The sequence below is a fragment of the Cotesia glomerata genome, linkage group LG4 (genome assembly GCF_020080835.1).
Source record: "Cotesia glomerata isolate CgM1 linkage group LG4, MPM_Cglom_v2.3, whole genome shotgun sequence".
Lineage (NCBI taxonomy): Eukaryota > Metazoa > Arthropoda > Insecta > Hymenoptera > Braconidae > Cotesia > Cotesia glomerata.
The window spans coordinates 23,643,760-23,666,305 of record NC_058161.1 but is presented as its reverse complement, the minus strand read 5'-3'; the positions used below and the strand labels follow the sequence as shown (position 1 = coordinate 23,666,305).

At 31.3% G+C, this 22,546-nt stretch overlaps 1 protein-coding gene and 1 long non-coding RNA gene across 2 annotated transcripts; one reads left to right on the top strand and one right to left on the bottom strand.

Moving 5' to 3' along the window:
• Positions 1–7,365: 7,365 nt before the first annotated feature.
• Positions 7,366–12,342, top strand: LOC123262589. Its single transcript, XR_006509003.1, has 3 exons — positions 7,366–7,377; positions 8,886–8,887; positions 12,251–12,342. It is a non-coding gene; the product is annotated as an uncharacterized LOC123262589 (long non-coding RNA).
• Positions 12,343–12,541: 199 nt separating this feature from the next.
• On the bottom strand, positions 12,542–16,047 carry LOC123263995. Its single transcript, XM_044727042.1, has 6 exons — positions 15,760–16,047; positions 15,521–15,642; positions 15,014–15,070; positions 14,342–14,500; positions 13,721–13,822; positions 12,542–13,126 (listed from the first exon to the last, which is right to left on the bottom strand). The coding sequence occupies exons 1-6, from the start codon at positions 15,956–15,958 to the stop codon at positions 12,947–12,949; spliced, it is 819 nt and encodes a 272-aa protein (XP_044582977.1). The 5' UTR covers positions 15,959–16,047; the 3' UTR covers positions 12,542–12,946.
• Positions 16,048–22,546: the final 6,499 nt, after the last annotated feature.

Below are 22,546 nucleotides of genomic sequence, written 5' to 3'. Positions count from 1 at the left end.
ATTTACATGATAGCTTAAAACATAAAATTTACATAATGATCAAGTGGATATAATGTTTTTAATCATAATAACCAGCTCACTATTATATTATTATTCGAGATTTATAAGAAAATCGAATACTCTTGTCTTGAAGGATTCTAATCCAAGAAAATTTGAAATTTCAGGAGGTAGATCTTGCCAAAACCGTATAGCTGACATAACAAATAAATTCTCGTAGGTTGTGGTAACAAAATTGGGTATTTTGAAAGTGATATTATTATTTCTATTGGCTATTCTTTGCGATCGTCTGATGACAGGGTCTTTTTCAATAAATAAATCACGCAGAAACCTTGGTTCGCCTGTTGATAACAATTTAAAGAACACGCAGGCCAAAAAGTACAGCCTTCGTGACTTTACATTTAACCAATTTAATGACCCTCGATATGGTGTGATGTGTTCATCTCGCCTCAAATTAAAAATGAATCGAATAGCATTGTTAACAAGTCGCTGCAATTTGCAATCAAGTTCGTTCGATAAATTGAGAAACACTCCTGAGCAATAGTCAATAATAGGAAGGATAGTAGCAGAAACTAATAACTTGCAAGTCTGTGTGGACAGAAAATTCTTCCTACGTTTTAAACTATTTAGTGAACCATAAACTTTGCGTGATACCTGTGAGATGTGCGTATTCCAAGAAAAATTATTTGAAAGATGGACTCCTAGATGTTTGGTTGAATTTGTATATGGTATTACATTGCCATCTATAATGATCTCAGGTAGCTCAAAGTTTTCAAGTAGTCTCAATTTGTGTTTACTTCCCAAGATCATGACTTTGGTCTTCTTATAATTTATTTCGAGGTCATTTTCACGAGCCCAGTCTGCTACTGCTTGAGCATCGGCAGTTAAGTTTGAAGCTGCTTTATATAGATGATATAACTTGAAATGCAAATAAGCCCATTTATCATCTGCAAATAAGTCATGCTTGCAGTATTTTAGCTTTTTAACCACATTATTTATAACTATTAGAAATAAAATTGGACCTAGTACTGATCCCTGAGGAACACCTGAAGTAGTATTAACCCATCTTGATGGGGTATTTGTGGAATCAACAACTGCTTGCGATCTTCCTGTTAGATAAGAGTGAAACCATGTGATTAATTCAACCGAGAAACCCAGTTCATACATTGCTTTGAATAGAACTTTATGATTTAGACAATCAAAAGCTTTTGTAAAATCAAACAGAATGAGGAAGGTGAGATCATCATTATCTATTGCTAGTTGAATTTCATCAGTTAATTTGAGCAGTGCTGCCTGAGTACTATGATATTTTCGAAACCCTGATTGATGATCATCAAGTAGATTATTAGTTTCAAGATAAGTCACAACCTGATTTGCTAAAATCCGTTCAAACACCTTAGCCATATGCGATAAATTTGCTATTGGTCGAGTGTCAGATATAGATTTCGGTGGTGTCACTTTATTTAATGGTACGATGAAAACGGATTTCCATGCTGAAGGGAATAGACCAGTGTCTATTGATCGATTAAAGATTTGTTTTAGGAACATAGACACTTGCGATAGATGATCTTTTATCCATTTTAAGTCGAGGCCATCAGGGCTTTTACCGCTAGATTTTTGCAAAGTTAACTGTAAATTTTTGGTAACATCAACAATGTCTATTTGATTCCACTTGAATTCACAATTTACTTCCTTTACAGCATGAAGTTTAATAACGTCAACAGTTAAGAAAATACAGTGCAATTTAACAAAAGTCATTAGGTAAATACCCCAATAGATAGACACCCCCCAATAGATGGACAAATATTATTTCCAGAAGCAATTACATTAGTTTTAAGAACAAAAATCTTAAGTCGTTATTTTTTTTTGTATGCCTACAAGTAGTTCTGAGAGCGAAAAGTAATTTTTTTGAACTTTTTATTTAAAATAATAGTTTAAAAAAATTATTTAAATTGGACGTCTCGAGATTTTGCTCCGAGAGCACCACCACTAGTAAGCATGTGACAGATAGCTGGTGGACGTTATTTGTTATTATTATTAAAAATAATAAAAAAAAGTAAGATTTGTACATTTGATTACGCTTATATTTCACTAACAAAGCTAGAAATATAATATTTTGTATTACTCATGCGAGAAAAGTAGTATCTTGGAGCTCGCTGTTGCGGTTGAAAAAGAGCTGTTTGCTCATTTTAAAATTACGCGTGAGTTTTTTCATAAATGACCCATATACACATATAATATATATATATAAATATATGTAAAATTGATGTGGGTATTCAAATGAAAGGTCTCGATGAGTGTAATGTCGAGATGAGCTTATATCTTTAAAAATGTCAATAGTTCACGAGATATTTGTTAAAATGCACTGTACTTTCTTAACTATTGATGTTTTTAAAGATATAAGCTCATCCCGATGTTACACTCATCAAGAGCTTTCATTTGAGTACTTACATGCATTTTTATATATTTTTCATATATGGGTCATTCTCAGTTAAGACATAAATCGCTTATTGATAAAACGCGGCACGATAAAAAATTTGAAAATTTAATTAAATTTTATAATGTTTCGATCAAAACAATCATTCTAAACGTGTCTGCAAGGCGGTCAGTCAATTTATTAATTTTATCTTGTTTTATAAGAAACCAGGGGAGATACTCAATCCAGGGGAGAGACTTGATAAACAGAGTAAGATACTTTGAGAACAGGGAAAGGATTTTAATGTTATTTTATGAATGAAAACAACTTTTCATTTAAGTATTAACTTTATTCAGTCATTTTATAATTTTAATATCAATCCTTAATTATTAGTTAATAATAATAAGACGTTTTTTGTAGCATTGTACTCGAGATTTAATTTCATTTGGGTACTCACATGCATTTTGATATATTTTTCATATGTACATATATATGATATATATAAACATATGAAAAATTGATTTGGGTACTCAAATGAAACGTCTTGATGATTGTAATGTCAGGATGAGCTTGTATCTTTAAAAATGTCAATAGTTCACAAGATACAAGGTCATTTATTGATTATGTATCTAGAGGTAGAGCATTTTTGAATGCAGCCTAAATACTCATCATAATAAATTGACTGTCGGTGAGAATGATATGAAATCTTGAAAAGACACAAATTCAAGTCAAGACCTTTACAATGACACTAAATCTCACTAAAAAAAAACCGATTTTATCATATGACTATTCTGGACACGAAATTTTTCTTATTCTCTTAATAATATATATAATAATAACACTTACTTTGAAACATTTGTATGACATTAAAGTTAGCTGTCACTTGATCATATTTTAATTGTTTTTGTATTACTCATGCGAGAAAAGTAGTATCTTGGCGCTCGCTGTTGTGGTTGAAAAAGAGCTGTTTGCCCATTTTAAAATAACGCGTGAGTTTTTTCATAAATGAAACCGTTATTTGAGTGCGACAAGTTTACTTGTCGCACGCAAATTATTCTTGGCGCATTCAAACTATCCTTGTCGCACGCTATTGACTGTCAATATTAAAAAAGTGAGGTTGACATTACAAAGTTCATACTTTTAACGAAAGTAAAAATAATTAATTAATATTGAGCTAATTGTGATAAAAATTAATTTAGCAGAAATTTGATCATTTTAATAATTTTTGTAAAAAATAAATTATGACAAAAAAAAATTTTTTCTAAAATTGACCTGTAGGAATTTTATAAAATAAAAAATGCAATTTTTTATGAATAATTTTTTGGAACAAATTTGTTTGTTAAAGAAAATTAAAAAATTGTAGTGACAGCTAAACTTAATGTCATTTAATTTTATGTGTTGATTGTTTCAATGCGTAAATTTATTTTTTGTTAGTTAATATTAGTTACTTTGAATTTATTATGTTATATAAATTTGTTTCTTTTTACTTTTATTTGTTTTATGGACTGGGGGGGGCCCCGCCCCCCCCCCCCCCAACCCCCCGCCAGGGCTTTGCCCCTGGACACCGCTTTTGTGCCCACATCTATCGCCGCATTTGTAATACAAAACAGTATGTGCAACTCGTGCGACGTTGTTGCACTTGTTGCACAATATACTATTAAAGATAAAATCGAAAAAAATAATAGAATTTAGTGTCCATCTATTGGTGACACTTTTCTGACCTCTATCCAATAGATGGACATTGACTTTATATGATGAATTTTCTTATTTTTTTTTAATTTTATTGGTGGATCAATGTGAGAATAAGAGTAAAGATTATAATAAACAGACATGTACTGAAATTGAAAGTATCATTATGATTATTGAAGAAGTTGAAGAGAAAAAAGAAAACGCTAAATAAACGAGAAAATTGAGAGAAGGAAATTTAAAAGCAAAGAGAACAGACCTTTTAAAAAGGAGAAGAAGACAACATGAAATGTTTTTAACGTTGTGTTTTATAAATTTATATTGATTATTTATTAATTATTAATATTCTTCATACTAATATATTCTATATGTTACTTTGCACGAGAAAGCATCACGTGTTTAAAAATAATAAAATTATTTTATGATATATTTTGAAAATTACTATCCGATTTATCATTTTTTCTTTTTAATTTTATCAAGCTTTATTTTTTAGTGGAAAAAATTAATAAATTAATTATTTCTGATATAAATAATAAATTTAAAATATTGCTTGTAAATAGTGTCCATCTATTGGTATTGACTGTCCATCTACTGGAGATTTTGTCCATCTACTGGGGTTTTGGACTTTTTCTTTAATTTTTTTTTTTTATTAATTACTACAACGTTTTACGAAGTTTTACTTATTTTTTCCTGATTAATTATATATTTTTTCATAAATATAATTTACTTTATCACAACTTATCTGTATATTACTATATTGTTTTTTTTTATAGAACACGAGAGTTTGCTTAACCGTCCATCTATTGGGGTATTTACCTTATTTAATAAAGTAAATTTTTTTTTATATATAGCCCACAAGTCAGAGCAGTCACATAGTGACTGCAAGGTTCCCAGTAATATTAAATATGTCAAAATTAGTGTTTTTGTTATTTTTACTATCATTAACATTATTATTAATGTAGTTTTTTTTAAATAACAAATTAATAACAATAATAAAAAAAATTATTGTCGAATTTTTCAAATTTATAATAATACTAATTTTAACTTTATTACATTAATTATTATTAAGTTGACATTTTATTTAAATAAATTAAATATTAATGATAAAAATGTAAAAATAAGTGTTATTATTATTATTATTATTATTGTACTCATTTTTTAAAAATGTCAAATAAATAATAATAATGATAACGAGGAATTTTTAAAATTTATTATTATTAAAATTCACATTTTGTCAAAATAAGTAAAATAATAACAAATGTATAAAACTATGTATTATTATTGTTACAAAATAATAAATTAAAAAAAAAAGTACTTACATTAAATTGTCCACCAAAATTTATACCAACTCGTCGATACATTTTTAAAAATAATTATCTTTACAATACTAACAAATAAACAATCACAATTGCATAATTATAAATTTTCCTTCATATTATTCTTTAAAAAATATAGGTTATATATACTCGTTTCCCAACATTATGACACTTCTACTCACCCTCGTGATCATGATTATCAATAACAACTATTATTATTATTACTCCTGTTATGTCCTAACTCTAGTGGTCACGCGTGAATTTATTTTATTGAGTCTAGATTACCGACGTGGTCGTAATTCGCCCGGGAATATTGAAATACTCAACTTTGAAATAGCAGGAATGAATAAATATTAATAAATGACTCGGTTTTTAACGTGCAAAATAACGGAGAAGAAAATGTCAGTTTAAATGGATTTAAATATATTGTTGGATAAAACTTTACACCAAATTAAATTATCTGACTATTACAATATTTAAAGGATGTAAGATCAGTCTGAGGACTGAGAGTATTCTGATTCTTCCGAGTTTGGTCTTGAGTCCGAAGTGAGGTAGAAGGGATGGTGGGGCAGCTTCCTCTACTATACTAGGGTCCCTCAGTTGAGAATGTTGATGACGTCGATTGGCTGCTCCCCTCTCAAGTAGACTTCAGCTCGAAGCGTTGGCCACGTGCTCGCTCTTGCCGACCATGCTGGATACCTGAGTCTGGCAGGAGAATTTCCTAACTCCCTAATGACTGGGAACTTTTTTAGAGACCTGGCGGCCAGACAATATTGTCCTCAAATAAGGGTCAATAATCCGCCCAGACTATCTTTCATAAATACTTAAAATACAAAATATGGTACTTAAAATATAATTTGTAATAAGTCTAGTAAAACTTACAAGCTTACAACACTTGAGAAGTATCTCTAATACTAAACTTATAGCTATATATTTTACTCTAATCCTATTACAATAGTGTTCTATCTTTTTACGATACTTATTCTAATAACAATGGATGGGAAATTTCTAGAGAGTGACCAGATGACTAAAATATTAATGGGATTTTCCTTAGCGTTCTATAAACTATTTTATAGGTTTCTGAATTTCTCGCGCTATAACTGATCATAATTTATTCTCGCGTGATGGCGCCTCTAGCGACCAGGTAAACCGTGATATAACATCACACTCCACCTCAAACAATAGCTTTCAAAAAACCCCGTAAGATCCCGCTTAATTTCAAATCCCGCGCGCTTTTCAATTCAAACTTTCCCGCGCTAAAATTCAAATCTTTTATGCGCCATTTTCTTTTCATCCGCTGATAGGTGATGAACTGCCATTTTTTCGAGAGTTAAATACACAGCTTTAAATCACTAAAAACAATAAAAATAAAAAATTACGCGTAATAAAAAAATTAAAAATCAATTAGAGATGACAATCGTAAATGAGGCCATTTAAGGTAATTAAGGAGTGAGGCAATAAAAATATTTCTTTGTCTGGGGGCATTTATTTAAGATCTTAACAGTTTTTATCAATTTACACCAGAAATAAATTATTAATTACTTGGAAGTGAGTATTCATATCGGTACAAATTAAAAATTAATATTAAATATATATTTATCTATAAAGCTTTAATGTTTTCGTTCATGCCTTGCGGCTTTATAATCATTCTGGGGACATTCTGTAATTATTCAAAAAACATTTTGTAATCATACTGGATTCAGAGTATTGCCAGAGTGGTTTTGTGCACTGTTTCCAGAATGTTTCCAGAGTTGACCCAAAGACGACTTTTTTATCCATTATCTCACTGATGCTTACACTTTTTATGACCTCATATTCGTAAAAACAATGCTGAAAAAATGTGTACACTACTTTCAAAACGGTTTGGCATACATTCTCGATTATTAAACTATATTATATTAATCAAATAGATTAAAGCTAATTAGAGATTTAAAAATTTATTTATAGAAGAAATAAGTAACTGTGAAGAGTATTAGAAGTACATTTTTATTTTTAAATATTTTAAATATTTGTACGAACAATAATAAATAAGAGCAACTTCATTGCGTTTGATTATAAAAACAATATCATAAACATATTAATACTAGTGAATCAACTATTTTTAAAAGACTCTAACATTTGTAACCAACTAAATTTGTTCAACAAATCATAAAATGGATGATTCACGATTGCTCTTTCAACTTGCGACGATGTTCATTACAATAAGATCCAATCCATTGCGGAAGATGTAAATCAATATTGTCGTCTGCATTTTCCCAATACTTTATTTCCTTCCTCTGTTGGAGATACAAGCACATATCTAAAATATAGAAAAAAAAAAAATTAGTGTAATTATCCCTTATGCACAGTTGAACTAGAACTTTATTAACGAAGTGAACATTATACGGTTGAATAAAAGATATACCATTATAACGGTTATAAAGCATTTCATACAAAGCTAGTCGCTTTTTTTAGCTTAACTTGTTCAATTTGTTTCAAATATTAATAGTTTGAAAGGCTGATAAAAAACGTATCTATGATTTTTTTTAACCCTTTAGAGTCAGAGGATCTTGAAACGTCTTTGCGTGAGAGTAGTGGGGGGAGCGCAAATCCATAGTAAGACCCAAGAGTGGGGTTTCAAGGTCAGACTCTAAAGGGTTAAATTCTTTTGACTATGCTTTTTTGACAAATGAATATTTTTGAAGAGCTTAACATCGTATGAAAAATTCATTTTTGAGCTCGTAGAGCTTAAAACGTCATGATCAGCAAATTTTGTATCGCTTTTTGTTAGACATTAGAGGGAAGTTGCAGAGATAGCCTGTTGGATCTCCCGTTGTACTAATTTTTTTTTTCTTAATCTTGTGTTTTGACTTATTTGGACTATTAATATTCTAAGCTTTGTCTTTGTGATAATGCTAAATTTATTTAAATGCTATTTGGATCGGATTCTAGTGGTTTACGAAAATTTCTTGGGATTCAGTAATTAGATTTTAAAAATGAAGTATAATCTATAAGTATACTCATAGCAAACATGCAGCTTTAACTTAAGATGATAAGTTAGAAAAGATCATTGGATTAAATGTGCTAAAAGGGTGTTGTATTCAGTTTTCATGGATTCGATCTTTGAAAAAATAGTTAATTCTCAGAAAATAAAAATAATAATTTTTTGAATACACGATAAATTGAAAAAATAGTTATGATAAATTTTTATTTAATTTTTCGATGTTTCTTAATCTTTTAAATATTATAAATAAAAAAATTTTACTACAAGTCCTTTAAATAAAAAAAAGGCAAAAGTTCAGATAAATAAAAATTCAAAAACAAAAATTTTGAGAAAAAAGAAAAATCGAGAATATCCGTGAATTTTATACTAACTTGTGAACATTCAACAGAAAACGTTAAGTTAAAATAAGAAAAATTTACATCTCAGAAACGAATGTTAAAAAAAATTTCAAAAAATTCATGGACGTGTTTTTTTATCAGCCTTTAAGAAGTCAAGTTGAAAAGTGGCGAATTCGGTGTGGAATGTCTTACTTACTAAGTGTAGTACTTTATTTTGCATCGCTACAGCTTAATGTACGATTTTATAGTTTTGAATAGCCAAAAAGGCGTTTATGAATATTTTTTTTTTTCAATCAACTTAAAAATGTTTATAATATAAAAACATATCGAAAAAAATTAGGAAAACGGTTGACCCAGAAGGCCATCCCTGCAACTTCCCGCCAATTCTATACCTAAACGCTTGAAATTGCACTTATAACGTTTTAGAGCTCTTCGAGCTCATAAATACAATTTGTGTGTTATTTTGAGCTCTCCGAGCTCAAAAAATAGCTTTTGTATGCTTTTGAGCTCTTCGAGCTCAAAAGTTTTATAGAGATTTGATAAAACACTATTTTTTGAATTTTCAAATCGCAATAACTTTTCAATGAATGAACCGATTTTCATGTGGTTGGTGGCATTTAACGCAGTTTCTTAAGCTTCATGAAAAATTTTTAAGTTTATGTTGATAGAGCGCAAAACTTTGGAGTAATTCCAAAAAAACACTTTTTTCGGTTTTCTTTCGTCAACCATAACTCACGAACGAATCAACCGATTTTTACCGGATTGGCGGCGATCAACGTAGTTTTTTAATGTTAAGAGCTGATGAGTTTTTAGAATTGATCGGTAAAGCTGTTCAAAAGTTATTCCAAAAAAACCACTTTTGAAAAAATTTTTTTTTGTAGTTTTTTTGCGATTTATCAAAATCTACCGGTCGGAATCGTTTCAAAGTATATGCAAAATTTAAGTTTGGTCAATCCCTTTCGAATGGCACCAATCACGATTAGATCTCTTTAGATTTGAGAGTTAATCCATCGAGCCATTAAGAAGAAATTAAAAAAAAATGAACCAAACAAATTTGAATTTTTATGTTTTCTTAAAATAACTTTGAAGTGTGCAGAAAAAACATAATAAAACCATGGATATACTTTTTGTGCTTAATAAACTGCGTCGAATGCATTTTCGAAAATGAAAATCGAATGACGCATTAAAAAATTATGGTTTAAAAACTTATAAAATTTTGTTTTTCGGTATTTTTCTATAATATCTTCAAGATTTTCCAACCAATCAATATCAAATCTATACATTTTGTTTTTTACTTTAAAAACTGCGTCAAATGCTTTGTTAAAAAGAAAATCGAACGACGAATTCAAAAGTTATAGTCGTTCAATAAATACATTTTTAGCTCTTCGAGCTCAAAAAGTGGAGAATGGTGCATAGAGCTTGAAATGCTCGAATATTAACGAAAAAATACATCATATTAACGCGGTTCAAATTCAAACTTAGCGGAAAGTTCTAGGTTTGCCTCCGCGGTCAACTGATTTACAGTTTTTTTTTTTTTTTTTTTAAATTATCTTCTTTTAATAAACTTCTGCAAAGCAATATGTAATTTAAAAAAAAAATATTCATTCATGCTTATTTTTCTACATAATATAGCTAAAATTAGGTGAAGTTGCGGTTTAAACCATTTCTTTAATTTTTTCTGTTAGTTGATCAAGAAACATTTATAAAATAATTTTGTATAAAAAAAAAATAAATTCTAAATAATTTTTTCTTTATCACGCCTTGTTTGTTTTAGGATTTTATTTTCGTCAGACAAAAAAGGCATTTAAAAGAAAAAAATTTTTCTTCTATTTTTGAATAATTTTTCAAATTATGAATATTTTCAAGTTCATTGGAAAGGAAATATATTTTTTACGCTATTTTATTTGTGTGAAACAAAACGAACAGTATGATTCAAGATATGTCCTGTTGAACTTTGAAAAGAATTTGATGTTTTTCATCAAACAAGTGATATAATTTTTGTACAACAAAAATTATATTACTTTTGGTTTTACCTTTAACCCGTAAGCAATGTTGATCGGTGATAAGTACACTACTAGCATCGTTTTTTGGACATTTCTGGTACATTTTTTTCAACTCATCCGACGTCCATATATTGCTCAGTAGTGCTTTTGCACGCTTCAGCATTTTTTTTTTTAGCACAATCGTCGATAATTCATTTGCAGTAAACTTTACTGTCCCAATTTGGACAAACTGTTAAAAAAATAAAAAATTACATTTTATGAATAATAGAAACGATTTAAGTTGAGTACATTATAAATTTTTTAATTTTCGCTATGAAAATAAATAATTTTCGAAAAATCGGAAAGTTATTAATCTCACCCAAGTTTTAAAAATCGACTTTTTATCAGTTTTTAACATTTTAATTTAAGATTTACTTATTGGATGCCCTATGACTTAAAGATGAAATTATTTTGTACATTTTGAGGAATTGCAAAAACATAATTTTCAAAAAATATTATCAATAAAAATAAAAATTATCGATACAAGACATTTATTTATCAATTTATACGATATTTTGAAAAATTTTAAGATTTTTATTTGGAAAATATTATTTTAAACCATCGACACATTCTTTGTTAGGTCGCTTTTCTTTAAGGAAGTCCTTTCGCTCCAGTTGAGTCGAAACAACTGTAGTAGTCAATATACGATAAATTGAAATAAAAAACCCGCCATAAAAATTCCTAAAATTAAATAATAAATAGTATATAAGGCATTAATCGTTGAAATTTTTAAAATAAAAAAAAAAAAATAGTTAAATACAAAAATTAATTTGACTCTTTCAAATCAGCTGCTAGCAACCTGTCCGTGATTTGGCAACGCTGTACTTCGGTTGTTTACATTTTCATTTGCACAATATAACCTTAACCACGTTTAAGTTTTTGTAGTCAGTGTAAATAAATAAATTAGTTTGAATTTATTGAATGGTCTGAAGCTTGCGCGCTACGCAACGTTGCCAAATGTTTTGACTTCATTTTAATGTAGATTGCTTGAGAATTTTTTATGATTTTATAATTTTAATTTCTCCATATATTCCACGGCAACCTATATAATTTATTGCAAAAAATCAAACCTGAATATTTCAAAAACCTTATTTTGATTTTTTTTATACCCCATCTAATCGGTAGTTAATACCATAATTCGAGAAAGTTGTTAAGGTCTTACTTTCTCGTAAGACTTGGAAAAAATGCTGACATTTTTAAATAGTATATTACATACCTAGGCCAGTAAAATAAGAAAAGTCTCAGATCACATGTAATTGTTGGCCGAGGCGAAGCCGAGGTTGACAAACATGTGATCTGAGGCTTTACTTTTTACTAGCCAAGGTGTGTATAATATTTTTCTGCTCGACGTAGCCGGAATGTGGCAAATTTGTTTAGTGCAGCGGCCAGAAAGTTGCCACTTTCCGGCCGGAGGGCAGAAAAATTTTTTTTTCAAAAATTTGCACGGTAAAGACTAAATTAAACTTCACTAGTAGATAAATAAGGACTTCAACTATTAGATAAAAATTAATTTTATGCGTAATCTAATATTTTTTATTTAACATTGATGGCGAAAGGACCTCCTTAAAGAAAATTCTTTTAACTCTTAGAATAATTATTTTACTTTCTTAAATGTAGTGTTGTGGAAAGAATTTGAAGCGATCATTTGGAATGTCTTTGATTTAAAAAATAAAAAAAATCAAAACTTGATTAAAGTTCGAAAATATGTCATTATTGAAAATTTTTACTTTAAAATCATGAAAAAAAAAAAACTATCAACTTTGAAAGTTTTAACAATGTAATATATTCATTTTATTAGTTCTAAGACTCCTAGAGCTTTAAATGTATTTTTTAAACTTACATAGCTTCATGATTAATAACGAAGGATTATTTTCAATTATTTGAGTTTTAAATTAATAAAAATTTTGGATCAATTTTTTGTTAGTTTAAGCATTGTACAAATTTTCTTTGTTATCTTAACAGGGTTTTTTCAGACTAAGACACAATCTTAAAAATTCACAATAAAGCTTGGAAAATTTTTCTTCCTCCTTTTCAATTTTTTAGTCATGCATTAATTACATTAAACACTTACTTCAATGTTATTTTCCACCGTAATTATTTCAGTAAAAGTCGGAATTCTCGGATTTGATCGACACTTTTGTCGAGGAGACTGTAGTGAATTATCATTTTTATTTTTCTTTTTTTTTTTGCAATCTCTTTAGTTGTTGCACACGAGAAAAAGGTCTCCGAATAAATTGTTTTGTCCTTGGTCGAGGTATCTGGAACGTTCTTGAAAGCGAACGACTTTTTGTAGAAATAGAAGGATTTTCCTTGTTATTATCAAAATCATCAGGTTCACTGTCGCTATCCTTTTCATGAATAGAAAGATTATCATTAGTAAAAATAATTAGGATAATCATAACAAAAATGGGGTTTTTTGAAATTTGAGCATTAATGAAGTGAAATAAGTGTTAATAACTCATGCATTTTGGGTTTACTAATTTTATATCCTATACAACAAACAATAATTCTTGATGGTATTATTGTTAAAAAATATTTCAAAGTAATTTTATTTGAATGCAAATAAAATTAAATTACTCTATAAAGTGATAAATTTATGGACAATGTATTACTCAATCGTTTTGCTTTTAAAAGAAAATAAGTTATAAAGACTTGATTGTATATTAAAATACCTCTAAATCTTGGTTTTTAGACAAAATTGAAAGTTTTACTGTGAAATTTTTGATAATTAAAAAAAAAATTATTCAAAGTATTAAAAGTTTTCAACTGAGATTTAAAATAAATATTTAATTTATTCATTTTCAATGCATTTTAAATGTTTTTTGTTTTTATAAAAGCTTTAAATTTCTTAAGACAAGAAGTTGATAGTTCTAATGATCGAATTGCTATAATACGCGTAACAAATACCAGTTAACAATTAAAAATAATTTTTTGAAACCTACATTGTTCCTTAGATTGTCAGAATTTTCACGATTTCCTGGTGCTGCCATCCCTGTTTCTTCTGCTATTTCTGGTGATTTACTATTATTATCTTTAGAAGTACCCTGAAAACAAAATAATATGCAAATTTGAATGTTTCCATAAAAAAAAGGAATATTACCAAAAAAGTACTATGGTATTGACGTTTAATTCTATTCTAAGTAAATCTAAATCATTCCATAAAATGATGCTCGCTTTTATTGGTCACTACAATAAGTTTCAACAACAAATTGCAATACCTATACTTAAAACTACTGGAATAAAATGTAGAGACTCATGGTAGAAAATGAGTTCATAAACTTCTTTGTGAAGGAAAAACAAGAGGATACATGAGAAAGTAAAAAATTAGTAAAATGACGAGGTTGCAAATAGGTCATAAAAACTTCGGAAAATATTTAAAAGTGTTCACTAAGGTTTTTCATTAACGTCAAATTTACTAAATTTTTATGCTTTTTGAAAGTTATTAGTTATTGAATGAGTTTAAAAATTTTTTAAACAAGTAATTTAAAAATTTTTATGAGCAAATTGAAGTCATGCAATAGATGACAAAAATAAACAATTAAATATATTTTCTCTAAACTTACTTCTTCTGTTTCTTCTGTTACTTCTGTTACTTCTGTTCCTTCTGTTACTTCTGTTACTCCTGTTTCTCGAGTATTCCCAGAACCTGTTGCTATCTCCTGTTCCAGATAATAATCTGCCGAATTAAATTCACTCTCCTTCCTTGCAGTCACAACTGTAGACTGGAAAATCATTAAATAGAAATAATCATTATCATAACAAAAAAGTTTATATCAAAATGTACTTTTAAAACGTATTGTTTTATATGGTTTCAATACATAATAAATTATTTAAAAACTTATAGTTGCTATACAGATTACGAATTTGGAATTTATAAGTTTTCGAAAATTAAACTTTAGAATTGACAATATACATATATTTTTAAGTCTAAACTGCGATAAAATCACCATAACTTTATTTCCGTTGTATTTCAAGCTCTTAAATTAAAATTACCTACTTTTTGATACAATATATGAAGTCTATTTGAAAGCGAAAAAGTTACTAAGGCTTTGAAGTACATAAATTCTTCAAGCTTCTCACTTAAAAAGAAGATTAAAAAAGAAGGAAAACATTACACAATTAAATATCTTTAAAAAACAAAATTTGGGAAGTCTAGAAAATTGTCATTTGAGATTCAAAATACACATTAAACTTATTAATAACATTAAAATGATTAATTATTTGTAGAAACTTACTTTTTCCGTTGATTTGCGAGGAAAGCCAGGCTTTTTTACTATCTGTTCACTATTAGACTGGAAAAATAATATAAGATATAATCAAAAGTAAACCTAGGTATTGCTGTTATGTTCATTTCATTCCACTTTAAGTAGTTATATATACTCAGGGTGGACCAAAAAACCACAAATTTTTTTTTTAATTTTCTGAAATTATTGCAGATTGCCGAAAATTTTAAGACATTTTAAGCTTTTATAGTTTTATCAATAACTGCTTCGTTGCAATTTTTCAAATATCACAAAGACAATTTTTTTAAATTTTGTAATTATATAACTTATCGATACATTCAATTATCGACAAGAATACAATATAAATACGAATTTTATTAAATGAATCAACTTTAAATATAATAATCGTAATGTCATTTTCATAAAGCTTTAAAAATAGCAAAATAAAAACTTGAGAATGTTTTTAAAGCTGAAATCAGTTAGGATTTAAAAATTAGAATAAGAGTTTTTTCAACTTACGATTTTCGAGGTACCTGCCTTCTTTGATACTTTTGACTCAGTTGATGGACTATAATCTGGTAATTTTGCTATGGTTATGCGCGAATCCACTGGGTTCCTTTTTCTCAAAACTTTGTAATCATCTGTTAATCATAATTAAAATAATTAGTTTAATGAACATCTGTTATGTTAGTAAGGTTGTAATTTTATTTTGATTGATCAAATTCTAGTATAATGATGAAAATTAATTGAAGAGTTACCATGTGAATCAATGATGTAAAAACCTCCAATGCCAATTTGTAAACTAGTGCCTCTGACATAATATTTTTTGTCGGCCTGATATGTGTCTGATCGAATCCTTTTCAAATTATTCTTCTCATTAAGTTCAAAAACATTCTGGGTTGGAACAATGCAATACTTTGACTGATTTAAATCAGTTAAAAGACAATATAAACCCATTTCAATCAAATATATTTAAATCTAAAAACAAATTCATAATTGAGTTAGCAAGTAATATATGCAAACATAATATTTATCTAAGTATTTTCTTGTAAAATTAAAATGATAATCTAGCAGCTGATGAAACAAAGTAATTTGCTTGAGTTACTTAAATGATTGTCAAATTATTAAAGCGTAAACAAGGAGGAAACATGCGATTCCATACAAAAACAATTGGCTTTAACTCTTCAGCAAATTAATATTTTTGACTTTTCTTTAGTCGTGTAAAAATATAATGAACTTGCCCGGAAAAAAATCGGACAATGGCAAAGAAATTTTTTTGAAATACAATTTTAAATTAAAATAAAAATCATTTCAAGTTAAATAATAAATAATAAAACCAAAAAAAAAATTTCTATCTAAAAAAATTTTTTTCGAGATTTACAAAAAAAATAATGGACAATGATGGTAAAAAAAAATTATTTATATTTTCATTATATAAAAAAATTATATTTTTTATAAATCAGAAAATTCATCCTATGAAATTTTAAAATATATTTGTAATTATTATTTTCAAGTTCATATTGTTGATTTATATTGTTTATTATTTAATTCTAGTTCTTGGAAAAATTTTCCATTCGCCTAACAGTCATAGAAACGGGTAGTAGTGCAGAGAAGTCCAGAAGGAGAGAGGGAGAGAATGAATGAATGATATCTATTCATGCCAAGGCACAAGCCAAACAACAATTGTAAAATACATGTTAATTAAAAACTAACATATAAATAAATGAAATTTAATATATAAAATATTATTTTAATTCCGAGAGAAAGGGAGAGAGAGAGAGAAAGAGAGAGTGAGAAATAACTAGAAGCTCAACAAGAGTTTTTCATTCCTTTTAATAAATTCTCTTATACTTTTCAAAATATTTTATTTTGTGATTAAGAAAAAAAAAAAGCTGCCTTTCAGTCGCGTGTAGTAATCTATTTCTTTCGTTTTATAATTTATTCAAGTTATAACTATACTCTTTACAATATTCGGATGAAGTTAATTAAATCTCACAATAAATAATTAATCCCGTAGAATATAGTTATCAGAAAACAATACAATAGATAAAGTTCGTGTATAAATAATAGTCAATATAGTACTTCGCGATTACAATAGTACGATGCGTGAAATAAAGGAAAATAGGATGTGTCCTAGACCGTAAGTGTGTATATCTCAGTGGCTGAGGAAAATCTGCCTCATGCCCCTTGACTCTTGAGGGTGTTAGCCTTTGCTAACACTTAGCGTTGGTCTTGGGGTCCCGTGACGTCATGAGCCCCTTGAATGCCGGGGAAGGGATTTTATGGCCCAAAGAGTACGGTGGTTGACGCAAAAATTTCCGAGAGTGGAAAAGTACTCCCACATTCGGCCTCTCCTGACCACACAAACCGTCCTCGGCTTTGACTACCTGGATCTGAAAAATTCATCCAAACAAATCCTTATTAATGACCCGATCACGGTATTAAAACTACAAGAAGGTGACTATCGCCGCTCAACCCACACTCCTCTAGTCAGAGTGATCAGCTCTTCTCAAGAGTATGAATCGACCCGCGATAGCAACCAGGTGGCGCCTAGGGATAGGAAAAATAGGATTCTCAACCATTCCAGGGCCTTACCCCGTGAAACCCGTTTACCAAAACGGTATAGTCCACGGATGCCTGTTCAGGATGAGACCTCAGTTAGGTATACACATACTGAGTTGTCTGGGCCTAGCGCTAGAGGGTACGTCCCTGAAGACTCTTGACTGAAGTCCAGCATGACACTCTAACTAGCGGCCAACTGGTCCAACCTAGGCCAGTGTCCTCCGAACCTGCCTTGACCAGGGGCCAGGAACCAAGAGAACGACTGACTTGGCAAAACAGTCCACGCCTGACTGGCCTGGAACCTCCATAGTCTCTCCCGTCAGTGACAAGCTGACGAGCTCTAAAGATCCCAGACTTGGCGAAATTAGTCGTGCCTGACTGGCCGAGAACTTCCATGGTTCCTCCCATCAGTGACAAGCTGATGGGCTCTAGAAGCCCCGACTTGGCGGAAACTAGTCATGCCAGACTGGCCAAGAACTTCCAAGGTTCCTCCCGTCAGTAGCAAGCTGACAGGCTCCAGAAGCTCTTGCCTTGGCAGTAGGTGAGATCGAGCATCCACTGCCTTGTCCAATTGACCCAGTGGCTCGGAGTTCTCAGAAAGACCAGCACGGTTACTGAATCCGGACGACGCAACTCGTTGCTTGTCCCTGGGAGTCAGCTCACCGTCGAGCATCCCGGAGACCCCTCATGGATCCTCAACGCCAGAGCACTCGCTGTTGTTCTGGTCACCCTTCTTTGGTCCATTACATGACCCAAAGACACGTTTCTGAGATCTATAAACTACAAACATTGATTAGGAATCATAATCTCACCTTAATTTATTCCAGTGCGTTGAAGGATATCCATCTTTTCATCCTATCAACCGCTACGACAGTCTTTTGTCCCCTGGATTTCTGCAGCTCCCGCAAGTCTTGGACCTCATACCGGTCATTGGGCAGCACTGCAGTAACCTTGAAAGGACCCTTAGACTTGGCGACTAGTTTGTTGCTCTGTCCAGTCGCGACCGGATTGGTAGCAACCACAACGATGTCGCCGACAGCATACTGTGGTGGTTTGGACCGCTTGGCATCAAACCTGGCCTTCTGCTTTTCCTGTTCAACTTCCGTAGCTGCTTTCGCCTGTTCTCGCATCTCCTTGAGATCCAGGGCGTCCAACGAGCTTTGAATTGAACCTAAAAGGACAGAATCTGCCATACTGCGGGGCCTGTAACCAAGTAAAAGTTGAGCTGGGGTTTTTTGTGTAGTCCGATTAGTAACACTATTGATACCACTCTGGACTATCTTTACAAATTTATCCCATTGGTCTTCGTCTGCCCCTGCACTGGAAGTTGCTAATGAATTCAGCATCGTCCGATTCATACGCTCACATTGTCCGTTCGCTCTTGGTGTTGCGACTGCATTGAGAACGTGCTTGATATTGTATTCTCTACAAAAAGCAGCAAACAGTTGTGACGTAAAACTCGTGCCTCTATCACTGATGATCCTAGTAGGAACTCCAAAAAGTGAAAAGAGTTGGGTCAGTGCTCGAATGACCCACTTGGCTTTAACGTCCTTCACTGGCTCCAGAATACAAAATTTAGTAAACCCGTCAACTATAGTTAGTATCTGGGTATAGCCTCGTTTACTTTTGACAAACGGACCCACATGATCAATGTGAATCGTGTGGAAAGGGAGGGCAACCTTCTCTATGGGGTGTAACATGCCAGGCTTACGGCCAGAGGTAGACTTATAATACAGACATTGTAAGCATGCAGTAACGTATTTTGAAACAAATCTCTTCATGCCTTTAAACCAATAATGTTCGCGCAGTTTCTCGAGAGTCTTATCAATTCCGAGGTGTCCCTGATCGTCATGACATATTTTCACGACGTGGAAACGAGAAGCTCGTGGTACTAACCATCTATTACCATTCTCGGTTCTTCGGAAAACTACTCCGTTCCTAAGGTCATAAATTTCAAAATAATGTTTTGTACTCGCTTGACTATCTCCAGACTCCAGGATCTTCATGATTGTCTCAGTGTCGGGATCTTGCATTTGAGCAACTTTGATCCACTCGCTGGGAGTGACATCAATAGCTAAGCATTCAATGAGATACCGACTTAAATAATCAACATGCGCTCCTTGAACGCCCGGTCGATACACAATGTCGAAATTATAGTCTTGTAAATATACCCACCATCTGGCAACACGTGGTTGTATATCCTTTTTTACAGCGGTCGCCCGCACGGCACTGCAGTCAGTAACTACAGTGAAGTTTATCCCTATCAGGTATACGCGAAAGGTTTTGAGGGCTGCAACGACCGCAAGAGTTTCCAAGTCGTATGAATGATATTTTTGTTCTATCGGGGTTGTTTTACGACTATAGTAAGAGACAACTTTCTTTTCGTTCCCATGCTTTTGCATGAGCATGGCTCCAAGACCTATTGAACTGGCGTCTGTATGAACCTCAGTTTCAAGGGTCGGGTCATAGATAGCAAGAACGGGTCTTGTTGTTAATATTTCTTTTACTTCGTTTATTACTCCAGTATGTTTTTCAGTCCAAACCCAAGGACTGTTTTTCTTCAACAAATCTGTTAGTGGCGAGACTTTTTGGGCGAAGTGTTTAATAAATTTCCGGAAGTATCCCGCAAGGCCAAGGAATGAACGCACTCCTTTCACGTCTTTAGGGATTTCTGCGTTTTTAACGGCTTCGATTTTATGAGCGCCTGGACGAACTCCATCCCTGGATACTTCCCGGCCCAAATAGTCGATCTTTGTTTGAAAGAACTTACACTTCTCTAAATTAAGCGTGAAGTTGTAATTCCTGAGCGCTTTCAAAACAAGCCTTAGGTTTTTGAAAGCCTCTTCTATACTTGAGCCTACAACCAGAATGTCGTCAACATACACTAAGGCTATTGTGAATCTCAATTCTCCGAGAGCAGTGTTTATGGCTCTTTGGAAAACAGCGGGTGCATTTTTTAAGCCAAACGGCATGCGTAGAAATTCGTAATGACCGTCTGGGGTTACAAATGCAGTCACTTTGATAGAATCTTTGTCCATAGGGATTTGATAAAATCCGGATTTTAAATCGAGTGTTATATAATATGAAACTCCGCTTAATCGATCGATCTGGTCATCTATGTGAGGCATAGGATGAGGATCGACGACGGTGACCGTATTTACTCCTCGAAAATCGATACACATGCGGATATCTCCTCCGGACTTGTGACGAACTACTATCGGACTTGCATAAGGCGAATGGCTTTCCCGAATAATTTCCCCATCCAATAATTCCTTAACTAAGTCTTTAACTTTGTTACGCTCGTCGTAAGATAATCGTCGTGGTGCTGAATGAACAGGTGCGTCGGTTGTTAGTCGAATCTTCATAGTTGTTCCGCTGGCTTCACTGTCAGTTTGTCGATTGTTTGGTACAGTTGGATTCAATCGACTATTGGAAGCACCCCTCTGCCGAGGTGGTGATTCCCGGTGGTGATGCGGTGATCGAGATCTGTGCCGATCTTTCCGGTGACGATCACTCTCATGATCACGGTCCCGCCTTGATCTTCGGTCACGACTCATGATTTTAAATTTATTAAAAATCACTATTCACCGCACTATTCACTACACTATTCACTATGTGAGCACGATAGTGTATCCCACTTCTGACTCTGTAGTAATCTATTTCTTTCGTTTTATAATTTATTCAAGTTATAACTATACTCTTTACAATATTCGGATGAAGTTAATTAAATCTCACAATAAATAATTAATCCCGTAGAATATAGTTATCAGAAAACAATACAATAGATAAAGTTCGTGTATAAATAATAGTCAATATAGTACTTCGCGATTACAATAGTACGATGCGTGAAATAAAGGAAAATAGGATGTGTCCTAGACCGTAAGTGTGTATATCTCAGTGGCTGAGGAAAATCTGCCTCATGCCCCTTGACTCTTGAGGGTGTTAGCCTTTGCTAACACTTAGCGTTGGTCTTGGGGTCCCGTGACGTCATGAGCCCCTTGAATGCCGGGGAAGGGATTTTATGGCCCAAAGAGTACGGTGGTTGACGCAAAAATTTCCGAGAGTGGAAAAGTACTCCCACACGCGATTTGTTCACTAATTTCTTACTTGACTCGTAACAGTACAAAAATATTGTTATTTTTATATCGATATCAGTATGAAAGTAACTCAAGCAAATGAAATTAAATTAATAAATAAATAAATAGCTTCTTTGTCAACTGCTTAAGGTTGGAAATTATTTATTACATGCCATTTGACAGGAAGTAGTATTCGAAATAATTAGAAGGTTAAGAAATTAAATTTTTTTAATACTTTAAAAATTTTTTTTTTAATTAATTTTGTCGTATTTTTAATAATTTTTTTTTTTTTTTTATTTAACATCAATTAAAAAAAAATTTGTCTATTAAAATATAAAAACAATAAGAAAAATTTATTAAGTAATTAATAAGAATATTACAATTAATATGAATCGAACAATGGATAAAAATAACAAGCTGGGATTAAATTTTTCTTTTTCTATTAAACGTTTTTGCTTAAAAAAAATATTCATTTTATGGTTAAACTTTTTGTCCAGAAAAATCGATGACCAATATATTTTTGTCCGGTAACCGATACAGATAGTTCGTTATTTCAAGTTTTTAAATAACCATGTTTGCTATTTTTTTTAAATTTATTGTCTATCCTTGTGGAAATAATTTGCTGAAAAATCTCTTAGAAAGTCTTCAAAACCCTGCAGAAGACATTTTGAAAGTCTTACCATCCTTAACTAAGTCCTGAGAAGAGTAAATAAGTCTTACGAACTCTTCAAAACTCTGAAAAAATCAAATGTTTCCTGAAATTTTGGACTTTCAGTAAGAGTTCTAAAGAGTTTAAAAGACTTATTTATAGTTTTTCAGAAAAAAAATGTAGGCTAAAAATTTACTCTACAAGAGTTTTAAAGGATTAAGAAGAGTTATTAAATATTTAAATACTTATTATATTATT